Below are 19048 nucleotides of genomic sequence, written 5' to 3'. Positions count from 1 at the left end.
TATCCTGGGTTATCCAGGTGGGCCCTAAATGCTAGCACAGTACATGTACCCTTATAAGACAGGGGCAGAGGGAAATTTGCACACAGAAGAGAAGGAGATGATGTGGCCATGGAAGCAGAGATTGAAATGGTGCAGCCACAAGTCAAGGAATGCAGGCGGCCACCAGAAGCGGGAAGATGTGAGAACAGATCCTCCCCTAGAGCCTCTGGAGAGAGTACGGTCCTGTCCACACATTGATTTTTGCCCAATGAAATAGATTTTGGACTTCTGGCTTCTAGAACTATTAGAAAATAACATTTCTGTTGTTTTTAGCACCCAAGTTTGGGGTAATTTGTTATAACAGCCCTAGGAAACAATGTTTGTACATGATCATAATGAAACCCCATACACCATGTCTTGCACAAAAAGGACTACAGCCATGGTCATAATTTTCTAGGTTTCTAAAGATGATTATTGTGAAACATATCTTAAATCTTTATTGCATAAATAGATACACTCACTTTTCCAGCAGCACATTCAGTCCCATCAAGTGGGGGTCCTTTTTTTGTCTTACAAAAGTAGGGATTATCAGGATGGCTACACCACAGCTGTTTACATGGGTCAAATGTTCGGAACTGGAAGAGAGAGAATCAAGATCTCAGTGACCGACAGATGGCATGTCATACCAATGTATGTCCAACCATATCTTCTATACAGTTTCTTCATGTTTCTTGGATATTTTCATTTCAAATTAATAGTCATAGTTGTGGCATGTTAAGAAAAAAGTACTGCCTAAGAATTCCAAGGAAAGAATACTTTCATTCTGCTATTCTAAAATATTAATGATAAGCAATGATTTGTCTGGGATTCTCTGGTTCACTTTAACATTTCTGCGCACTATTTTTTTTATGGTTTTCAAATAGACAACACTGGAACTTTAAAGAATTTGTAAATATTATGACCATTTTAAATACAAAAACTTATTATGATCATTTTATAGCTCTCCTTAGCCCTGTAAGTATGAACTAGTCAGGTATAAACAATAAAAATACCCATCATAATGATCTGGCTCAAAGCAGAAAATATTTGTAAGGCTTGCTATGTGAGATCAAGTTTTCTGAGTGTTACAAAATACCACAATATATTCATATAGTTTATAACGTACTTTCCACATATTTAATCCTGAAAACAATCCATGGCTGAGAATATGAGTTACGAGGTAAGGCTGTAGTTATGGTTATAAGTAACAGACCAGCATATTAGTATTCTTATTCCTGAGAATGTTTTATCTTCCTAAAACACGACATTACAATATCCAAATAGTTGTCTGTGCTCTTTACTTATCTGATCTCTTTGTAACTGGAAACATCTTACCATTCTCTAGATTAAAAAAAAAAAAAAATCAAAACACCAGTTTATCTACATATTCATTGCTTATACCACTAATTACCCACACACAGCCTTATGGTCATAGTCTTTTTTTGTTGTTGTTTTTAAATTAGCACTCATTTTGGACCTGGGTTCTTGTTGTTGTTGTTCTAATTCCTATTACTTAAATGCAGAAATTGTACTTTTCCATAATATTGAGCCAAACTTTAGAATTCTCAGCTCTAAAGCATTAATGTAAGTAGTAAGGGGCTGACAGTGTGCACCTTACAGACAGACCAAATGGCTGTAGATATCTCCACATGGAAGATTTCAAACAGAAGATCAACTTCTTTTCAGTGCCATGAAATATTTATTTTTCTTTCTCTAACACATAAAGCTTGCTCCAACATATAAAAAGCCCTTCCTTTCTCCCCTCCCCCTCCTTTTTTTAATAAACTACTAAAACGCATTATAGAAATTTAGTGAAACATACCTCTAATCTGCATAGCTACATGGAACACTGGCTTTACTGAACTCCATTTACTATGTGCCTGCATTGTGCTAAGGACTTTAATTATACTATCAAATTTAATCCTGGTGCCAAATTCCATGAGATAAATACTATCGTTATCCACATTTTACACCTGGGGAAACTAAGTCAGAGAATGACTAAAGTTCTCAAAGTTATATATCTAGTGAGATCCAGATTCTGACAACCCACCTCGTCTGAGTATGAAACACACCTTCACACTATTGCTCCTGACCTTCATACTATACCACATGACTGTCATGTGAGAGAGAATACACGAGCACAACTCTTCCATCTGGTCAGAGCGGTATGAAATTCTGGCCAACAAACTAATGAAAAGCAACCTATCAAAGGCTTAGAAGTCATTTCTGAAGGTCACAAAAACCAAGGGAGAAATAGAGCATAAAGTTTCATGGCCTGACAATCTTAGTTTCAATGTCTGGCTCCCCTATTGACCAGATGCGTGATTTAAGCAAATTGTTAAATCTCTCTCAAGTCTTGGCTTTTTCATCTGTAAAATAAAACTGGTTGCCAGTTCCCAGACTCCCATCTAGTCTGTCACAAGGATTAAATACTAATTCACAAGGATTAAATAATATAGTACTTAGCTTCAGCATGTAGTGACACAGCAAACACACAATCATTGATAGATAACCTTATACTTGCACCAGTGAGTCTGTGAAGCTCACCAAACAGGAGCCACGCAAATAGATTTCAAGATGCAAAATCTCAATGGACTTTGAGTAACATACCGCAGTGCACATTTTATAACCAACCCCAAAGTCAAAACGACATTGTTCATCCATAGAGTAATTGATTCCAGGAAGTTCTGGGAGTTTGGGCCAATCATGTTCAAAAGGGTCATCAAGGAGACAGTCATAGGAACTGTAGAAAGGAAAATATTTCAACTAGTAAAGTGTTCATTTTTTTTTTTATCACATCCTAATGAAAAAGTATTCTTAGGTTACATACTCTTGAATTCCATCACATCATATAGCAAGATCACAAAGGCATACGTTTTTAAGGTTTTGGGTTTAAGTTCCACTTAGAAAAAGACCCATCATCCTTATTCATCCCAGAAATAATAAGCCAGGCATGACTCAGGAAGACAGTAGAATTTTGACAGCCTTATACATGTCTCCAGCTGAGTCCCCACATGGTGTGGTGGTGCAGATCCTGGCACTGATGCTATATCAGCATCATAGTGACACATTATGCAGGCCTCACATGGCCATCCTCTCCCTGTCCTCAACTCAAGTTTGACCGTAAGTCAAAGATGCTATAAGGAATTTACTAAACGGAAACCACAGTTAAAAATTCACTTAAATTCTACGCTTATGGTTTAAAATATTGTGATTACATTATGGCATCATTGTGCCAAAAGCTCTGAGTCATAAGAAAATGTTTATTATGAGCAACAGCTTTCATTCACTGGGAGTTTGGTTATGACCAAGGTCCTAAAAGTCAGCTTCATGTCTGTGTTATGCTGTGACGTAAATGCTCTCTCACGACATGCAGAAGGGGACATACTGGATGTATCTCTTCAGTTCTTGGCCACTGCACCGGGACCAGTGGTAACGATGAAATGCTGCTTGCACCAAGGGGGCCATGACACTCCCCATAGCAGTCTCATCACCACACCTGTTGCCTTGGCCGTCATGCTCCATTCCCAGCCTAGAACAAAAGGGAGACCTCCCTGGTAAGAATCAGAGGGACCATTGGTTTTGCTTGATTTCACTCTTGAAAGTCATTCGAGGGAAATACACATTCTAGAAATTAACGTGGGTTTTGTGGAAAAGTCAAAGAAACTGCAAAATAGAGAACCATCTGACAGAAATGTCTCTCTTATTCTATAGCTATGTAAAGCACAGGGGTATCTCTGCAAGCCAGAGCCACTTACTTAGTTTCAGTACATGACCTCTTCCCTGTTTTGAGCTCCTCACACTTGGCAAGGAATGAGAGTTGCAGGCTGGCATGTACTAGGCCCAAAGTATGAACAATACTGAGAGAAGCAGGAAAGAAAAGACTTTTTTTTTTTTTTTTGCTTTATAGCTGTCAACAGTGACTTACACATGGCCAGTCTCATGGGCTACTACAAAAGCAGATGAAAAACCATCCTCATGATTCAGGGTACAACTTCTCACTGGATGACACATGCCGGTGACTGGAGCATATCCTGTAGAGAATAACAATTACTTTTATTTTCATTTTATGAGAAAACCCATTAAACACTACTACTGGACCTTCGCCTAGAAAAAAAAAAAGGCTTTTCAGGAAACAGAGGCAGTATTATTTCACTGCTAGTGTTGTGCCACGTTCTCTTGGGAAAGCCACACACAGGTAACGGTCTCTAAAAAGATTCATTGGGTCTGCGTTTTCTCCTTTCCTAAGGGAAGGAACTGCCTGGAGTTACCATTCTGTTCCTCCCACCAACAAAGCCCTGTCTTTCTGTTTTAGTGAATGGTCCTTCCCATGATGGTACTGATGAAGGGAGCCAGAAATTCCATCAACGTTGAAAAGAAACTCATCAGTCTACTTTTTTTCCAAAGTCTACATCAGAATTTATTAGATAAATGTAAGCTGACTTTGGAAGAAAGTTCCTTGGCAGCAATCATTTCTCATGGTATCTCCTTTCCCTTTCCAAAGAGTTAGTGGAAATCACACTGCATTTTACAGCGTCCCCTCCATATCCCGAATGCATAATCATTATTTTAAAGGCAAGTATAATTTATTATAGCATTTAAGTGGCATTTAACATTGTGAATTCCACAGAAGTCACTGGAAGCAATAGAAAGAAAGTGTATGCTTGGCTGATGCATGATGGAAAGTGATGGTAGGGATTGGAACATTTGAACGGATTCTTTGATTTAGGATTATTTTTGAAAAGTCATGCCCTTAAGTTTTTCTTCTGCATATTAATAGAAATACCTTGCATTCCAGCAGGTCCAAAGTCTTGCCTGGTTAAGAAAATTGCATGATCATGGTGTTCAGAGTGGTTGGGATCAGATTTTTGTTGTTGGCAAGCCCAGCGACACACGTTCTCCAAGCTTCTGGATGGGTTTCCCCTTTCTATTAGGCTGATGGACTAAGAGGAAACAGTGTGTTGAAGAAGTGCACAAAACTTTCCCAAAGTCTTCCTATCATAACTTTCTCTGAAGTCAACATTTGGGAGTGCAATATTTAAGGATGTTCAATAACATTATCTAGTGCCTATGTATATATCTTTTATTTGGGAATTCTAAATGCCCGTGAAGGATATCTTAAAGATGATTAGTGTTACCTGTGTGAAAGGTGACTGACACTTTTATGGGAACATGTAATGCTGACATTTGCTATCATGGGGCAACTCAATATTAATCGTTGGGGTAAGAATTTTAGTGGTCTATTACCTAATTCAGCTCAGATTTCTTAGTTTTATAGATATTAAGAACAACAACAAAAAAAGGGTTAAAGATCCTGGCATGAGACTTTTATCCAGAGCTGTTAAAGTAAACAGTCTTTCATTAACTTTTTTATTTTTATTTTTATTGGTCCAGAACTGATCAACATATGTGAAGAACACAGGTTCTTCAATGAGCTGGCAAAGCTGGTTAAGCCTTCATTTTGGGAAGAGGTCAAATTATATAAACCTTACACTGAAAAAAGCAACAACACTTTTCTTAACCTCACAGCAATGAAGAGGGATGTACTCTTATCTCGCAGTTCCAAGAGATGGACTGACATTGCTTGGAACATTGCTACCACCATAGTATGATCAGGAGTTAAAAGCTCAGAAGGAAAAGGGCCCATCCTTCAAGAACCAAGTATCCATACTTTCCAGAGTAGTTCTGATGGACTAAGAAATTGAATTTGGAACCCAAATTAGTCCTTAGTTGGCCAACAAGCTAAGAGTTTTGTTACATTTCAGCAAATGTTATTATCCATGTTTACATTCTGAATAAAATTAGCTTGGTTTATTATATGCTGATCACATACTTCTCCACGTAAATCCTATAACAACCAATCGAAGGCTGTTAACATCTCCAGCTGGAGTTGACTTGTATTCAGTGTTAGTGACACAAAGTAGGTCAGGTTTATGGAATAAAGTAAACATCAGTGACACCCTCTCCTCAGAAAATGATAAGTGGGTGTTAAATACATAATGAAATGCAAACACATGGATTTTTCCTGTTTGTTAAATGCATAATTTCATTAGTATTGCATAATCAGGAGGATTAAGTATGGGAGTGGGAATGTGATTTTAAAACATCAAGAAAAGTGCCAAGTCAGTGCCTTTCTCAGAGGGAGAAACTATGGTCATCCATTTCATTACTTCCAAGCACAGGCACATCTACTGCCATTCTAAAGCCAGCTGAAGTTAGTTATATTACATGAAATTCCTACTGTGTACATTTTGACCTAATTTTTTGTTTGCAAAAGGATTAAAGCTCTTCTAAATGGATATCCACTGTATACTTCACTTTCCTAAGTGGAAAATATACATATAAAATAATTGTTTTTAACAAATCATGAAAGGGCAAGGATCTTTGCTATTTTTCTTCACTGATATATTCAAGGCACCTAGAAACAAGCATCTGACACATAGTAGGCACTCAGTATAGATGTTTTGAATGAGTAAGTGAATCACAAATTTGATGATAATAGTAGACTAAAGAAACTTTCTTTTCTGACAATGGTATCCATTTTTTTCACTCATACAGCCATGCCTAAAGTCAAAATATCTGAATCCATTAGTCACATGAACAAAGCAAATGGCATCAGCACAAAAATCATTATCTGCTCAGATTGGGAGATGTGTACTCATTGTGGTGGTTTCTCTTCCTCAGTCTATGTGAGACATCAGTGCCACATGTTAGCTATAGCTTCAAAAATTTAAGCTTCTGTTTGCTAACCCAGTCCTTAACATTCACAGTTTACATATTTTAGGGCATTTTACCTTTGCATAACCCAGCATTATCATGCGCACCAGGACCACATTCATATGTACTCCAAGGGACTCATCATGGTAAATTTCATTCACCTAGAAACAAAGCAGATAATTGCTAAAAGAAAGGTAACACATCAATGATTATGAGAGGCACAGCATTTCAGGGACCAGCCATATAATCACAAGTACTAGAATCAAGTCACTTTTTTTTTTAATTTGGTTTAAGCTGAACCCTGAAATTACTTACCTTTAGCTTTGGAACAATTCTCCGATATGTGAATTACTGATTTTGTAAACCCCACAGTACCATGAACGTGGAGACTATGCCTTCAAAGGGCTTCATTAAACTATTGTTGTGTTAGAAAGAGTCCAATGTGCTATAACCCGCAATTCATCAAAAGCAACCACATGTGGGTAGTGACTCTGGCAAGAGTCTACTAGCTGTGTGGAGTCACGGCCATGTAGAGAGAATCAGACAGCAGGCATTTGTCTGGGTCCTCATGTCACCACCACGGGTCCTAATCTGGTTGGGAGAGCTCATGGAGACAGAGCTGGTGAGCAGGAGCTGTGGTGGTTTATCTGCAGGCCAGTGAGTGGGTAGCCTGAAGTGTGCAGCTGGGACAACGGTGATTTAGAAGTTCTACAGTGTGAGAAGTCCTTCAATATTTGAATTACCAAAGTCCTGTATCAGTGTATATTAGATGAATATCACCCTTGGGTATAGCTCAGAAAAGCAAAGTCGAGTCATTCCTTTTTATTTAATTTCTAAAGTTGGGCTGACATTTCTAAAAGTGATTTGGCATGCTTTAAAATCATAATCTCAGCAACCTCAAAATCACAGTCCAACACGCATTTATACAGATGAGGAAGGTGAAGACAGTAGAGATTAACTGATATGCAAAAGCCACAGTCAACTGTCTGCAGATATGAATCTAAGGTGAACCATCATTGTGTCTTCTGATTAAGACAGTGCAAAATAAGTGTGAAAAAAAAAAGATTGCTTATTAAGTTAGCAAATGTTAGCAGGAATGGGAGAGGTGGAGTTATCTGATTAGAAAAATTCTTAGCTGTTCCCATGGATAGGGACCCAACATTTGTCACAATAACTAAAAGAGGGGTGGAAAACTAACTGCAATTTGACTTGAAATCCAGGAGACTTGGACAGTAAGCACAGCAAATTGAAAACCCACAGAGAAAAGATAACCATAATCTCATAGAAAGGGGCTTTAAAAAGAAATACAACTCAAGAATGATAGAATGTTCTAAAAACAATCCCACAAAATTCATGAATCATAAAATTGCAAATTACCACACTGACCAAGAAACAGACTAACATATCTCAACTGAAATATTTCAAGAATCTAATGGTACTTGCCAGAACACCTTAAAAAAATGAAGGCCTTAAATATAGACTAAAGGCATACTTACTAAATTCAGATGGAACAAAAAAGAAGACAGCTAAGATGGAGGTAAAAAAAAAAAAAAAACCTACAGAAACTAGTATATGCTAAAGAAGGCAAAGTACAGTTTGACAAGAAAAGATGTAGAATCCTCTCACACAGAAAAATGCATTGACATATACACACATACATTTTACAAATGCATATACACACATAGAATGCTAAGACCAATTTAATCCCTGTTCAAGATAAGCCAAGGTAAAAAAAAAAAAAATGTGCTCTTGCCGGGCACAGGTGTGCAGGCAGGTAACCCAGGGACAAGCTATCCCCTCTGGAGGCCAGGGTGTACCTAAAGTATTGAGTACATTTTATCTATGATATCTTGTAAAAGAGATGTTGACAAACATGAGTATATCTAGAGAAGAATAAAAAGCAAGAAACCTAGAAAATGTGTCACATAAAGAATGGAAGACGTAATGGCCAAAAGCAGAACACCAAACGCTAATGGTCTCGGCTGATATCTTGGTTCAGCCCCTCATTGTGGTGTGGTCTCTATCTTTTTGAGTCTCAATAAAATGGGCATAATAAGAATACTACCACACTGGGCTAGTGCAAGAATTAAAAGATTTAACTCATGCAAACATATTGCTCAAAAAATTTGAGAGGTAAGGAGAGAGGGACATTAAGGAACAGAAGAATATGGGAAACAGAAAAGAAAAACTTAGAAAGAAGACTTAATAGCTGCCATATGAAAAAAGGCTTCAATTTATTCTGTGTATCTACAGAAAATAAAAACCTTAAGTTCAAACTATGAGAAGGATAGATTTCAGTTCAATATAAGGAAAAACTAAATGCTGGACAAAAAAGCTGTGATTTCTTGTGACCATTTGGTCACGGGCACAATCTCTTCTTCCATACCTGCCTAATTGAAGACTGAATCCCTTTCCTCTTCTGGATTAATTATCTGATAAGAAATTCCTAACATCTGAGGTGCCTGGGTGGCTCAGTCAGTTAAATGTCCAATTCTTGATTTCGGTTAAGGTCATGATCTCACAGTTTTGTGAGTTTGAGCCCCATACTGGGCTCTGTGCTGACAGTGTGGAGCCTGCTTGAGATTCTCCCCCTCTCTCTCTGCCCCTCCCCTGCTGGCACTCTCTCTGTCTTCCTCCAAAATAAATAATAAAATAAAAATTAAAACAAAATTCCTAACATTATAATGCCAATGTAAGTAAAAAGGCTGAAGCCAGACATATCGCTCACTAACACATTCATCCAGAGACTCATGGACATTCCAAGAGACTTTTCCTAAGGCAGCTGTTCTGAATTAGCAATATGACTTCACTCACATGTACTCAGCTTAATGTAATTGAAATATAAATGCATTTGATGTAAAAAGAAAGGAAAAAAAAAAGACTGAAAGCAATGCTAGTAAATACACAAAATAGGAGAACAATAAAATTTTAAACTAAAGAAAAGTAGTTAGGTAAAAAAAAAAAAAAAATTCCAGGGCAAAGATGATGGAAGGATGGAAGGAGGGAGACACAGCCACTTGCACAGCAGTGGCAACAACTATAAAATGTAGGAAACACATCAGAGATCATAAATGAAGGAAAGGTGGCGATAATGACAAATAGCATATGATAGTTCAGTTAGTATAATGTACCTATAATCATCCTAAATTAGTAAATTCATCCATACTTGGGAAATTTTAAGATCAGTACAATACCAAGAAAGTATAATGGACAAAAGTTAGGTTATCAATGATAATATTATATTATAAAATGTTAGAGTAAAAGGACACTTTTTAAAAGTCAGAGTTAACCATTCACCAAATGAAAAGTATTATTTAACAAAAGTCACTATTACGCCAGGCTAATTAGACAGCAGGGTACTCCGGTAGAGACCAAAATTGATCATGGAATCTTCTAGGTTAGCACATATTTGTGAAGCTATCACGGGACATACACAAATTATTATGGGTAGAAATCACCAAATAGAAGGCAATAATATGTATACAGAGCAGAGAGTATTCTTTCAATATGGCAAACCAACACACATTAGGTATCTGTGTTACGCAAAGCATTGGATATCATTTATTATCTTGATTTTCAAAGTTTAAAAAAGTTGCTCCCTATACATTATTTACTTTAAAATGTATTTAATAATTTGGCTGCTTTCCATCTTGCTAGGCCTTATTAATAACAGGATGCAATGTTTTTATACTCAGAGACCTATAGGATAAGAGTTGAAAAAATAATCAGCAACAAAGGATAAGATATTCAAAGACCTGGATTCCGTCCCAGCTAAGCCACTGATAAACTGAGTGACCTCAGGCTCTCTGAGCCTGTTTTCTCACTGGCAAATTATAATTGGATTTGCTGTGCCTGTTTCAAAGAGCTGTTGTCCAAATCGAGCAAAATGGCACACAACTGCTCTCAGTAAAACATGAAAAACTTTGGCACCCTTCCATCTATCCTTGAAAAAGATTTTGAAGATTTATGGATGTATTTTCATAATCTACGTGAAAAGAACAAGAAATACAACGGCCTCCTTCTTAGTTTTCACTAAAAGAGACTCAAGACTCTTTTTCTAGAAATCTCAATTGAATGAAAGATGTGATTTAAATTATATATATAATAAAATTTTGGGAAAAACCATTTGACACTTATTTTTTTTTTTTCAAAACTGTTTCAACGTACAAAAGCTCTTTCCAGCAGATGGCAGCATGCACATTTTTGAGGGGGGTACAGGCTGCTACATACACCTGGAGGTACTTACTCACCAGTTGTTATGTCTGCCTTTTCCTATATTTACACATAAATAAAATCACTTCCTCAAAATTAAATACAAGTTTTAAAATATTCTAGCCTAAGGAAAACACTGAGTCATTTGACTCTTGAAAGCAAAGAAAAATACTGAAAACATCTTTATTTAGACTGTTTTTTCAATGTCATCTATTAAAACACATGTGAAACAGAGAAACTCCAAGAATCTGACTACAAATTAATCACAAACCGTAACAATCAATAAATTATACACCGAATGAAATAAAAACATCTCACTGAATGAACCACTTGAGTCTGTCAAGATGAAGTAGAATATTTGTCAAGAAAGAATTTTACAACTCTTAGTGACAAGGAAAGCATTTTTTTCCTAAAAGCAACATCAAAAACAAACAAAAACAACAGCTAATATTATATAGAGCTTTCCAGATTCCAGACACTGCTTTAAATGCTTTATATGAATTCAAGTAATCCTTGCAACAACTTCAGAGATCTTAGTATCTTCATTTTGTATCTAAGAAGTTGCGACCCAGAGGGGCGCCTGGGTGGCTCAGTCGGTTAAGCGTCCGACTTCAGCTCAGGTCACGATCTCGCGGTCTGTGAGTCCGAGCCCTGAGTTGGGCTCTGGGCTGATGGCTCAGAGCCTGGAGCCTGCTTCCGATTCTGTGTCTCCCTCTCTCTCTGCCCCTCCCCCGTTCATGCTCTGTCTCTCTCTGTCTCAAAAATAAATAAACTTAAAAAAAAAAAAGCTGCTAAAGAAGTTGCGACCCAGAGAAGTAACTTGCCCAAGGTCACGTAGTTAACAGACACAGCAAAGGATGAAAACCTAGACAGTCTGACTCCAGAGTCAGTGGATTTCACCATATTGCTATACTTCCTGTAGACCACAGGTCTATCCCTATGCACAGAACAGATAGTTTTAGAATAATCAATAGTGATTTGCTCTCCCTGAATTTAAGAACCTGGTGTATAAGCATACTGAGAAAGAGGTCTTAATAACTTTACCTCCTTTTCATAAAATTCCTCCATGTAGACTTTAAAGAAATGAGGAATTGGACTCTGAGCTTATTATAAATAAGGATTTCTTGATGATCAACATACTGGCATTCTAAAAAATACTGGGGAAAATTGGTGCTAGAGCAGATCACTGGAAAAAGTAAATGAGGAAAGAAAAGATAGGACTGAAATTTATAACCAGTCTTTTGGGTTGTAAGAAAGGCATTAAGCATAAATATTCTAAGAAGTCATGACACAACATAATGCAAATATATGTAAATTGGAATATCCTTTTACCATGTGAACCAATCTGTAGAGTGTGTGTAGAGTTTCTGTGAGGTGTTCAGGGTTGAGCCCAGAGTTTTTATTAAATTACCTGAAAGAAGGGGTCAATGGAACATTAATTCCATTTTCAGATGACCTTAAATTAGAAGGGGTTGCCAATGATGTGGCGGGGGTGGGGGCGGGGGAGGGAACCAAAGGTAAAATCAACTCAAGTATTCTTTTCCTTGAAAGGAAAATTCCTTCCAGGTTTGTTCCTGGACAGGACAATTTCTCCCAGGACATTTCCCTGGCAGGACAATCTGACCTGCTTTGTCTGACTAGCTGATGAACAGCTTTGTCTGGCTTCAACAAAGCAACACTCATTTTTCTTTCAGATGGGTGGATCAGGTGGGAGAGACAGACAGTATAGCTGAGTGGTTAAGAGTGTGGGCTCTGCAGGGGCACCTGGGTGGGTCAGTCGGTTAAGCATCTGACTTCAGCCCAGGTCATGATCCCAGACTTTGTAGGTTCAAACCCCGCATCGGGCTCTGAGCTGACAGGGTGGAGCCTGGAGCCTGCTTCAGATTGTCTCCCTCTCTCTCTCTGCCCCTCCCATGCTTGCACTCTGTCTCTCTGTCTCCCAAAAATAAATAAACACACACACACACACACACAAAAAAAAAAAAAAAAAAAAAAGAGCGTGGGCTCTGCAGCCAGACTGCCTGAGTTTGATCTTAGCTATGTGAACTTGGGCACATTATTTGTCTCTGTGCTTCAGTTTTCTCATCTGTAAAATGGAAGAATTATAATACTGCCCTTATAGGATTGTTGAGAGGAATAAATGAGCTCAGAGATGTACAGTGCTCAAGAGTGGTGGCCCTTGCAAATGTAAAAACAAAAAGTTGTTAGCCATCATTAATATTATTCATACAGAAGAAAATAAATGAGACCTAAGTATGATTTTTAAAAAGAAATGGAGACTTGGTTTACTGAAGGCAAACTGAAGGTTAATGACAAGATAGTCTGGGTAATTTGGGTTGGACATAAAAATATTCTGAAAAGAACTGGGAAGGGGAACCCTAGGTGGCTCAGTGGGTTAAGCGTCTGACTTCGGCTCAGGTCATGATCTCATGGTTTGTGAGTTTAAGCCCCACGTGGGGCTCTGTGCTGACAGCTCAGAGCATGGAGTCTGCTTCAGATTCTGTGTCTCCCTCCCTCTCTGCCCCTCCCGTGCTCACACTCTCTCTCTCAAAACTAAATAAACATCAAAAAAAAATTTTTTTAAAGAACTGAGAAGAAACGGTACTCTATCCACAACTCATTTCTTGTAGAGCTAAAGTTCCAAACACATACCTACTTGGATTCTCATCCCATACTCTATATTCCTTTTACTCAGGGTAGGTGGCTGACTTCCACCTTGCCAACTCTTCTTTTCCTACCTCCAATCTCAGACTAATAAGGACTATTTTTTATTAACAGTCTTATCAAATATTTACTGAACAGTTACCATCTGCCCTATTGTCCTTGGGGCAGGAAACAGAACAGTAACTGAGTTTGAGTCTCTGTTCTTTATCGTGAATATGTTCTAACAGGTAAAATAGGCTATATACATGGACAAAAATCAATAAATACAAAAAAAAATACATGCAGACAAGGTCATACCAGATAGGGAATAGGTGCTCTGAAGAACATAAATCTGAGTATTGAAATATAGGACCAGAGGGAGAGGAAGAAGTTACCTAAGACTGGGTAGTCAGAGCAGGGAGACAAAAAGGCAAGTGTACAAAGCTCAACCCACATTATCGCAAAAGCTCAAACATCTTTATCACTACTGCAAAGGAGACATCTTTATCACTACTTTAGAAAGAGACTGAGACCCATAGCAGTTATAGAATTTCCCCCCAAAAAAGGTTAGCACAACTAAGATTCAAATAAGTCTATGTGATGCTGATGCCTATTCTTTTTTCCCAACTGCCTTGCTTGCCTTTTGCTTTCTGTCACAGTGAAAGTGTGTTCAACCTCTAGATTCTTCTGCTCCAAACAACCCGATCCAAAAAACCAACTCTATTTCCCATATTCAATCTCTCCCTTTCTTGAAGTTCCTTTTCCTCTTCCATTAATATTCTCAATTCTCCCTCTTCACAAAAAAATAACCCATCTACAATGCTCGACAGCATTTAGCACTGCTTAGCCCTGTGTTCTTCAATGATACTATTCTGTTTCTTTGTTGATATCAGCTCCCTTTTCTCTGCCTAGCTCACACGTGTCAGCATGCCTCAAAGTTTTGTCTTCAACCCTCACCTCTTCTCACGTGTCCTTTATTCATCCACTGCTTCTCACGTGTCCTTTATTCATTCACTGCTTCATTCCACGTGTCTTTTATTCATCCAATATTCATCCACTGCTGTTTCTTCAATCAATACCTATAGGCTGATGAACTCCAAATGTTTGTATCTGTAACACTAATTCATCTCTCTTATGCTCCAGAGCCATCTGTTCAACTCTAGTAACAGACCCATCTATTGGGAAGATACCTATATGTGTCAAAGTATACTTGTCTTCTCCCCAAAGTCTGTTCTTTTTTCAATATTCTACATAGTTGAAGACTGAACCATCCCTTACTCCCTCCTCTTCTACAAATACTAGTCAATCTATTACCCAGTCCCGTAGACATCTGTCAAGTCTATCTCTTTCCATCCACTGCCAGCTGCTCAGTATTCATCCTGCTTGGTTGAACTGTTGCAATAACCTGTTAAAACTTTTGCAAATGTTTGCATTTGGGTGATTTGGGCCCATTTCAGTAGTTCTCCAGAAGGGCCAACTATAAGGATCAGATGGTGGTTTTCAGTAAGCATGAGTCTGTCCTTTTATGTTAATTATGTGTTTATCTCCCTTAAGCATCAAAGAAACTTTGGGTGGGCCAAGAATAGGCAATTCAAGGACTTAAAAACTCTTCTGGCCTTTAGTAAAAGCATACCGAACATCAGGTAGAATTGATTCCCTTTCTTCAAGAATGAGAAAGAGGATTCCCTCAAGAAGCTAAAAAACATTTCTGTGTTTTAGGATCCTGGAAAAAATAAAGACTGCTATCAATCTGGGAAGCATACATTCACTCTGATATTTGCAGCATAACAAAGGAAAAATGAGTGAATGTCAGGAAGGAAATTTGGAGCTTCAGAATCAAAGGGGAAGGAGAAAGAGGAAGCTGAGATGCTTCACTAAAAATCAAAGGGACCTCTGAAGCATCAATACTGTCGGGTGGTCCTGTCGTTATGTTAATTTAACCTGTGATGTTGGGACTGTCTTCTAGAACAACAAACCAGGATACTCCAGGGAAGGTATGCATGTTTACATAAGGGATGGCTGAACTGACTTGTATTTACTTCACTCTGTCTCTGTGACCTGGTATGATCAATACACAATTGGGAAATGAAGACAGTTTGTTGAGGCTGGGTGATGCAGTGTAAACCACAAGGGGTTTGGGCTGTTTCCTAATTCCGGATACTGTGTGTCTGTTCACCGCACAGCATCTAACAGAGACTCTTCCTCCAAATCATTCTAATGCATCCAGATTCTCTTCATAAAGCACAGACTGATAAAGTCACTAATTTTCTTTAAAATCCTCTGACTCTTCATTAGTGGGGTGAAATTCAGATGCCTTAGAATGGCACAAACCTTCTTTTTCTAAAGGTAACCCCAGTTTCCCCATCCAGCCTCATTATCTGCCATCTCCCCTAAATACCATTCAGTTTTACCTACAGACAAGCCTCCAGTGGCCCTGAAGACACCATGAACTACAACTTTTAGTACTTTTTTACAGTCTGTTTCCCACTTCCCTTTTTCTAGCAGGGACATGCCAATTCATTCTCTAAAGTCCAACTCAAATGGCATCTCCTCTATGAAGACTCCATCTGCCACTGGCATTATTTGCCAAACCACATCCCCTTCTTTTCAATTAATGTCTACACAATAATTTGTGACTGAATCTTTTTAAGAAACTATCACATTTTATTATTATTTTTTGATTTCGCCTGCCTGCTGGAACTAGCTACTTGTGAAAAGGAGCTAAATTTTATAAATTTCTGCCTCCCTAGAAGGAAACAGGAGTTGACCTATAGAAAAGTATGGATGCTGGGTGAATCAATGTCTAGAGGATTGATGTTAATTCTAATGTTAGAAACGGAATTAAAGATAATGACCCGAAACAGAAACCTGTTTCATGATTTGCTTAGGTTGCCTAAACACATGTACTCCCCACATAAATTTGCGTTGTTCAGTGAACTCATGTTCAGTGTTTTAAGAAACATTAGTTGAGAAATCAAAAGCAGTGTAGACACTTAATCACATTAATTAACCAGTACCCACACATACCTGCTAACCCTTGATTAAATCTACTAATGCTTTGTTAGGACCGGAGTACTTCCATGGAGTATTTATTTTCTTTTAAAAATATTAAGCAGGGAAGCCTGCCATGTCCATATAACACAACAATGTTATTAGTTTACTGTACATCATAAGTAGCTGACTTCAATATAAAAAAAAATGAGTTCCCTCTTAATTAATGATACTTGGAAGTATGATTATTTCTCATACTGGGAAGTACCTTTTAAATGAATTGTTTTCTTTTCACTTGATAAATCCTGAGATTAAAGCATAGACTCAATTCTCTGAAGAACACTGAAAATTTTAATAGGCACAATAGACCCAGATCACGTCACAGATCTTAGTATATTGTTAGGATACCTGCCTACAGGTACCTTTGCTCTGATAGGTACCTTTGCTCTGACAGGTACCTTTGCTCCTCTGTACCTTTGCTACAGATAGCAAAGGGCTAGTGACCAGGGACTTCTGGCACATTGAAAACAACACACACTCCCAACCACAAAATCTGCTTCACTGCCCTATTACAGAGAATCTTAAACTAGATTGCTAATTGATTTGATTCAATCTAGCAAGGTACTGAATTCTTACTTCAATGACTTGAATGGTATTTTAATAAGACACAGAAACAGGTAAAGGAAAGACATCAGAGTTTTATCTGGCAAGAGATATACAAAAAGCCTGGACTTTGTAACAACAGCAGTAAAGCTTAGGGAGGAAACAGCACTGGGCTCCAAGGACAGAGATCTAGGCTCAAGTTCTGTCTCTGCTACCTATTAGCTGTAAGACTATGGGAAAGTCACCTAGCCTCTCTAAATCTCAATCTCCTCATTTATAAACTAAGACTAAAAGTGAGCATATTTCAGGGTTGAGGAGTGTTATACAATTCAGGTAAAATATTTAGCATAAACCAGGCACAGAGCAAAGGCTAAAAGTTAGTTGGTTGTAGCATAAGCTGTCATGCTTAACAACATGAAACTGTTCTTTTGAAACTACACTTGAAACTAGATGATTTTAAATATCTTCAAAGATTTCATTACTAACATTGATTCCACACATTCTGTTTGTTTGTTCTGTAGACCACCCTATCTACATAAATCATCATCCAGCAGTGTTTAAGCCAGAAAATTATAAATCACCCCTTTCCCTCAGGCCCCTTCTGATCCACTGGCAAGTCCGATTGATTCTACCACAAATACTCCCTTGTTATTGCAATCATCACTATCTAATAAACCATCATCTCTTACGAACACATCTACAATTGAGTTCCAATTGGTTTGCCTTCATTCTAAACCTCTCCAACCCATTCTCTGCAACACAGAAAGAGGCCTTCAAAATTGGCTTTCCCTTAATTGACTTAAAATTGAATTCAAGCTCCTTCCGTGATTTGAAAGGTGCTTGCCACCTTCTTCACGCTTCATCAGATTCCTTGCATGCTAGACTCAAACCATAGCGGCTTTGTTTAATAACTAAAATGCGTGGCATTGTCAATGGCTGGCTCTTCCTTTTATTTTAGGTCTCAATTTAACCATCACTTCTTGGTCGAAGGCGTTCTTTACCATCATGGCTATGTAAAATCCCTATCATCCACTTGCTCTCATATTCCCTTTCCAAGCAAAGTGTTGCTTCCCTGCATGGCTTGTATCATAACCTAGGAAGCATTTATTTGATTTTCCTACTAGTCTGTAATCTTGGGATGGGTAGGAAGTAAGTCTTTTGTGTTCACGTCCATATACCTGGTATATAACATTAAAATATTTGTTAAAACACTGTATTAATTAAGTTTTACTGCATATTTACTCTGTGTCAGACACTGTTTTGTTTTCTTGGCTTTTTTGTTTCAATTAATATTTTCTAGATTTCATTATACATTTTCAACCTTAATTTCCCCTAGTAAAGTGCATCCTCAAAGGGAAAAATATCTCTATGATAAAAGAAGTTTTCTGGCTTGAATAATAGGGGGCTGAGAAAGTGAAGGACATATAGACAAGATGCGATTTGTTTGTTATAATCTCTCAAGGTATCTGAAAGAGAACTACACTGAAATGAAAATGTAACTTTAAACAAAATCTCATAATGTTTAACTTAAAGTTATACTTTAATAAAAGTTGATATTTAAGAGTGATGTTCTATAATACATAATACTGATTTCACTTACTATTATATTACCTATTGTATATTTTCTCATGTGTGATTGGCAAAAATACATTAGCCATTTCTTTTGACTACTTATCTCTATCCATAACTGAAGTCTCCAAAAAAGATCATTTTATACTACAAAATTTAAAGAAAAAGAAATGAAACAAGGGAAAGCATAAAATCAGGGTTATTTCATTATATTTAGTTTATTTTTAACTTCATTTTGAAATAATCTCACTCTTCCAAAAAAGAGGCAAAAATAATATAAAGTATTCCTATGCAT

At 37.6% G+C, this 19048-nt stretch overlaps 1 protein-coding gene across 7 annotated transcripts in view; it reads right to left on the bottom strand.

Annotated features, from left to right (window-relative positions):
- ADAMTS3 (ADAM metallopeptidase with thrombospondin type 1 motif 3) overlaps window positions 1-19048 on the bottom strand; it is a 259971-nt gene that overhangs the window by 36699 nt on the left and 204224 nt on the right. For 6 of the 7 annotated variants that reach the window (XM_042936209.1, XM_042936212.1, XM_042936211.1 and 3 more), the window contains 6 exons: window positions 6813-6896; window positions 4805-4961; window positions 3947-4052; window positions 3407-3550; window positions 2629-2761; window positions 501-614 (listed from right to left, as the gene is read on the bottom strand). In XM_042936209.1, the coding sequence (XP_042792143.1) occupies window positions 501-614; window positions 2629-2761; window positions 3407-3550; window positions 3947-4052; window positions 4805-4961; window positions 6813-6896 (738 nt within the window). The remainder of the gene's footprint in view (window positions 1-500; window positions 615-2628; window positions 2762-3406; window positions 3551-3946; window positions 4053-4804; window positions 4962-6812; window positions 6897-19048) is intronic. The other variant, XM_042936210.1, reaches the window with a different exon arrangement.

The sequence above is a fragment of the Panthera leo genome, chromosome B1, assembly GCF_018350215.1.
Source record: "Panthera leo isolate Ple1 chromosome B1, P.leo_Ple1_pat1.1, whole genome shotgun sequence".
Classification (NCBI taxonomy): Eukaryota; Metazoa; Chordata; class Mammalia; order Carnivora; family Felidae; genus Panthera; species Panthera leo.
The sequence above is the reverse complement of the archived record's forward strand: the minus strand, read 5'-3'. Positions and strand labels throughout refer to the sequence as shown.